General features: G+C 37.9%; 1 protein-coding gene across 1 annotated transcript in view; it reads left to right on the top strand.

The window, feature by feature from the left end:
• LOC131363251 (cadherin-12) overlaps positions 1-5,626 on the top strand; it is a 101,308-nt gene extending 95,682 nt beyond the window's left edge. Inside the window, exon 12 of the mRNA XM_058405595.1 lies at positions 4,327-5,626. Within this exon, the coding sequence (XP_058261578.1) occupies positions 4,327-4,850 (524 nt within the window). The 3' untranslated portion in view covers positions 4,851-5,626. The remainder of the gene's footprint in view (positions 1-4,326) is intronic.
• Positions 5,627-6,000: the final 374 nt, after the last annotated feature.

Raw genomic sequence — 6,000 nt, forward strand, 5'->3', positions numbered from 1 at the left:
TATTGCTTGCATCAAGTGCACTCATCAGATGATTGTAAGGAAGGGTTACAAACCAGAAAAGAGAACCCTTTTTTGGAACTGAAGATTTTCAAAACAATTTGCCTTTTTTCAATGTATGAATATTTCCTCTATTATCACTTTTCTCTAATTAAAAAATAATAATCTTAAAGTTCTATGCTCATGAGCTATAAGCCAACCTGGTCCTGGAAGACTTTTTGTTGAGTGGATCAAAATAAACAGACTTCAGGGGCTTTCCAAGCTCAGTTAATTAGGAAGCACTTATTAATTAGGCATTGGGATATCATCCATGGTGGCTTCTCTCCTAATCAGAATCATATTAAAAAAAAAGTCCCCACTAGCTAGGTGGACTTAGTTATGGCCCAGTCTAAATTACTCATCAAGTTCTAAGCTCTAGGCTCTGTAGTGATAAAGTAAACGACTGAGCATAAAGAATGGGCTAGAGAGCCCTTATTGCCTCCTTACAATGATGATTTAAGAAGATTTGTTGGTCATTAAGGTAGGACCTTTTTAACAAGATAAGCTAATGACTCCAGTGACTGTCCACAGAAATAATTTAGATAGATGTGACATAATGACATAAAAACATGCATTTACTTCCTGTGACATAAGTGAGGGGGAAAGAATGTGATTTATTACTAACTGGTATAATGACAGTTTTAGATATAAGTGTAGCACAGCACAGAAAAATGAACAGGAAATCATGGATAATTATATAAAGGTAAACATTAATTATACACTAACTACACAGAGCAGCAGGAGTATAATCTAAATGGCGCATGAACAGATAGAGCATGTAGCAGCATATAAAATACACTGGTAAAGCAAAACCTAACATTTGCAAGCACAGTGTTAAGTGGTAATGGAGGACAGTTTAGAAAGAGATCACTGCACTGTTAAGAGCTAATGCGAAATCTGCTGATACTCTGCATAGTGTTGAGAGTCTTAAATAATGTTTACGCATCACCTCCTAATGTCTGATGCCAAAATGCAGAATGCAATGCCAAATTAATCCACAGTACACACTTTACTCAAAATAAGATGCTTTATGTTTTTGCAACCAAACCATACTGGCTAGCTATATATCAAATATCAATAAATGAATTTCATATAATTTGAGGATGTAAAGATTGAAGTGGGTTTAATGTTTTTCAGTAATATTTAATATAATGGCAGTATTTAATACAATAAATAGTATTAATAGTACAAAAACAATTGAAAACAAAAAACTATAATAAATAGGCAAAATAAATACCGTACTAAGTGTGTCTGTATTTTTTTAATCCCTGACTGAAAAAAGTTTGAGATCTGCCATAGTGTACAAGAAGACCAAAAATCTGCTCCCTTTCCCTTTCATATTGTGACTGAGATATTTTCAGTATGCACTTCTATATCCACCCGTTTGCTTACAGAAATACCTTCAACCTCAGCTATATCCTCTTAGCAGCTCTGAATCCTCTCAGTTTTAATAACATCTCTAGCACTGCCAAAATTTTTGGTCAGTCTTTGCTCATTCCTCTTGATATATCTGCCAGATGTTATACATTACCTGTTTCAGATCAACTCTGGGGCTGGATGCAGACTTTCTTTTTCCACTTAAATGTAAGCATTGGGCATGGGATGATTGATGATAGTATAGGTGAATCGCTATAGATATCACTATGGCTAGCGAGTTGGATGATTTAAATGTCTGTCAGAAAACTCTCCGCATTGCACCATGCTTCCTCCGATCCTCCAGTACTGCACAACTGCTTCCACCATCTATCAGGGTACAAGGATGGTATGCATAAAGACTCTTCTATGTTCTGGTACCTTGGTGATGAAATAACCTTTCCCTAGATGTCCAAAAAGTCTCTTGATTTCTTCATACAATGGCTAAAGATCCCTGTACTAGCACTCTGCTGTTGCTACATTCCATTCCATTAGAGTTTTTAAACTGATAGTATTTTTAGTCTGTGACCTACTGAACCAGTATAGATGTATCGATAGTCTCTATCACATTCAAATCATTTCTGAAAGTCAGTCTGAATAAGTGCCAAATGCCATTAACGTAAATATAGAGTCGGCAGGTTTGTATCTTGCAATAGATTTTATGGCTAAAAGAATATGGGCACCTGAGCTTCACATCCATCCATCCATCCATCCTAATAAACAAAGCTGGGCGAGCAGAAGTGTCTAGAATGTCTTGGTGTGCTCTAGTATTGATCACTTTTGCCATGAAATGGAACCTTGACTGTGTGCCAGGCCTTCTTGCCCAACATCAGTCCCCACTAATGCTCTTGTGGCTGAATGAGCACAAATCCCCACAGTCACATTCCAAAATCTAGTGGAGGCCTTCCAATGACAGCAAAGGGAGGACTAAATCTGGAATAGGATGTTCATGCACAAGCACATATGGATGTGATGGTCAGCACAGCTGGTCCAAAAGTCTGGGAGCACTAGTGAAAATGCTACTATTTTGCATTGCAGCTAGAGGATGGGAAAAAAACTTCATCAATCAATTTTAGATCAAATCCATCAGTGTTGTCTAAATGGATGGTTTAATAGAAGAAATTAAGCATGAGAAATATCAGACATTTTATATAAAGCAGTTAGCATGGCCAATATGACAAATAGGAACTTATGCAGAATGTAGAATCTTGATTATTTCATATTCAAGATATTGAACATTTACTCTCTGTTTTAAATATTTCAGAATTCTAAAACCTTATGGGTTTTTTTTTTTCCAATTTGCACGGGAAAAAAATTTGATGTGGTCTCAATTTTGGCCATGTAGTGTATGTATTTATTTTTCGTTTATATTTAAATATGAAACCTAAATACTCTGATGTCTGATTTCAGAGCAGACCAACAAAACAGCTTTCATTAATGCATCTTATCTTCCCTTGTCTTTGCTTCCTAAACAGATAAAATCTGTAAATGTATATAGCTTCAAAACATGAGCAGGGGTCATATGCTGTGTCTACAGCCGAATTACAACTGGCTTCCTGTATTTTCTTTATTTTATTTTATTTTTTTCACTATAATAATCTACACAACACATATTACATATTATTGCTTGGCCAAAGCCCCTTCCTTCTTCCTATCATCATTATGTGATGGTTACGGGGCATGAAAAGACAATGACATATTGTGCAAAATCTTACAAGCCTCTCAGCTAAAAGATGATACAGAACATTGTGTCATCCTTGAATTTCTCATTGCTCCAGATTCCAGTGCACTGTTGATAAGAGAATACCAGCAAAGGTGTTAGGAGGATACTAGCTAAAGGCCGGTGTTCCTCACTGCCTCACTGCCTTCGTGCCTGTGAGAATGAGACAGACCCCTACGGCTCTTTTAGTCATATCCTTGTGATAGAGCGAATCATTCACTGAGTAAACACACATGCACAGGAGAAGAGAAGGAATATTCAGGGAGCGACATGGTGGGCGAACTCTATTATAGGTGCTCTATTTGTCAGCTTGACCCACTTTCAGTTCTGCAGCAGCATCCGTGGCAGTCACAGTTAAAACTCTATATGAGCAAAGAAAATGCATTATCAATTGCTCTCCTGCCTATCTGGGGCCAAATACACATACAAAAATAACCCCCTGAGAAACGCACACACACACATGTGCACACACACACACACAGATTAGGTGTTGTAATGTAGATGTGTATCACTTGGGGGGGCTGTTGTTTCATAGCCATAATCTCTCAAGTGAGAGGGCATAAACCACTGGGTTATTTTTATTTCTCTGGTCCTGCTGGTGTCATGTTCTTCCCGCAAGTGTAATATTCCACAATTCTTCACTTTTATGAAATTTATGAACATTTGCTTTCATCCTGAACAGGCACTATATACTGCTACACCCCTTTTATTTACCCCCACACTGAAGAAAAAAACACATCAGTCTGCACACACACTGAGAAGACTACACTGCATTCATGAACATGCATATCTATATTTACCAGGCTCTAGCCAAAGGGCACTATTTCTTCTCCGATTGCTCAGTAAAATTTAAGTCAGAAGGCTGGAAAGAGAAGGTTCTGCAGCACTTTAAAGCATTCAGACAGAATGGATGACGATTGCACATCCTGGCTAGACTTTGCAGGATTGAAGATGTTGGCAATCTGAGGCAAGAAATTGTTACTGTAAATTCTGGATATCAAATCAAACCTTCTTCTTTGATTTTATAGAACAAAGGAATTTTCTGCCATTATCCTTTTCCTTTTCAGTCACCGATTTTGGTCCAAAAAAACTGTTTCCTTTAAAACCAATCGTTTTTGTACTTATGTCTTTACAAACATGCCTCTGTCCCCCCACAGTGATCGTAGTGCTCTACATGGGAGTCCGCCGGCAGAAGAAAAAGGAAACCCTTATGACCTCCAAAGAAGACATCCGAGACAATGTTATCCACTATGATGATGAGGGTGGAGGCGAGGAGGACACACATGCCTTTGACATTAGCACTCTCCGAAACCCTAAAGCCATCAAAGACAATCTTTATCGGAGGGACGTTAAACCAGAGGCTGCCTCTGTTCCTCAGCCGTTACCCGCCTCACAGGACAGTGAAGACCTTCAGAAGTTCATCAGTCAGAGACTGCAGGCACATGACGGCGATAACTCTGCACCACCCTATGATTCACTGGCCACCTACGCATATGAAGGCGAGGGATCGGTGGGCGAAAGTCTGAGTTCCATAGAGTCATTAAATGGTGACACAGAAGAGGATTATGATTACCTAAACGAGTGGGGACCTCGTTTCAAAACCCTTGCAGGGATCTTTGGAGAACACGCGCAAAACCAGACTGACATCACCTCCACAAGTACCACAGAAAACAAACACTGACGATGAATACAAATGCTAATTTGCAAGATGTTTATTTATTTCACTACCTTATATTCATTTAATATTACCATTTTTGTTTATTTTTTAATGCTTTTTTTCACCCTTAAGGTAACATTGTGAGCGCTGGTTTGTCTCCGTTCCCCATGCAACAAAACTGACTAGGATTCAAAAGACTATTATTTTTGCTCATATTTATTTATTTTTGCCTTGTTTTCAGTGCTTAAGGAAAGAAAAAACTCAAAAAATGGAATGAAAACATCCGTAAAAAGTGCCTCAATAGATTTTTTTCCTTTGCTTTACCTCTGATTTTCATGCTCACACAAAACTACCCCTACACACTTCTTCCCACACAAACACATGCCTTCCAGAAAAGCGAGACAGTGCTAAAGATGTCAAGTGCTCTAGCTCCTCTTAAATAATGTTGAGACAAGCTTCACTATGGATTACAGGAGGCAAATATATACATGGCCCAAGTTTGGCCAAAGATCATTTAAGTGTTATTTATGATTATATTTATTTATTTGTGAGGCTGTTTTTTTTTCTTTTAGAATTTTTTAATCTATTTATCTCTATTTATCACAATCTTTTTTTTTTTCTTCTTCTTCTTCTTTTGAATACACTGGGGGATTTTTGTAATTATGTGCTCCTCACATTAACATGGATGTTGAAGTGTTGTGAGGAAACTGTAAAGACTTGTACATAATGTTAATTGTAAAATCAGTTTAGGGCTAAACATGAGCTACTATATTGAATCATGTATCACATTGTTTTCTTAAATAAACACCTCTTAGAAAAACTATTTTTAAAATATATATATATAATTTCATGCAGGGTGGAACAGTTGCTACTTGTGACTGTGTGCATGTTCACTGGTTTCCTTCCACTTCCCAACACATGCCAGTAGGTGAACTGTGTAAACTACCCTGACTTGAGGTGGGTATAAGTGTGTGAATTTGTGTGCAGGGAGCCCTGCAATGGACTGGTGTCCCCACCTGGCACTCAGAATTTACAGGACATGCTTTGGATGCACAACAGTCCTAACAAAATGGTTACTGACAGTGAATGGCCTATTTAGGGAGTCTAAAGTATGGGTTTCATTCATTCATTCGTTCATACGTTCATTCGTTTATCTTCTAAAACTGCTTTACCC

This window comes from Hemibagrus wyckioides, linkage group LG13 (assembly GCF_019097595.1).
Source record: "Hemibagrus wyckioides isolate EC202008001 linkage group LG13, SWU_Hwy_1.0, whole genome shotgun sequence".
In the NCBI taxonomy this organism is placed as follows: domain Eukaryota; kingdom Metazoa; phylum Chordata; class Actinopteri; order Siluriformes; family Bagridae; genus Hemibagrus; species Hemibagrus wyckioides.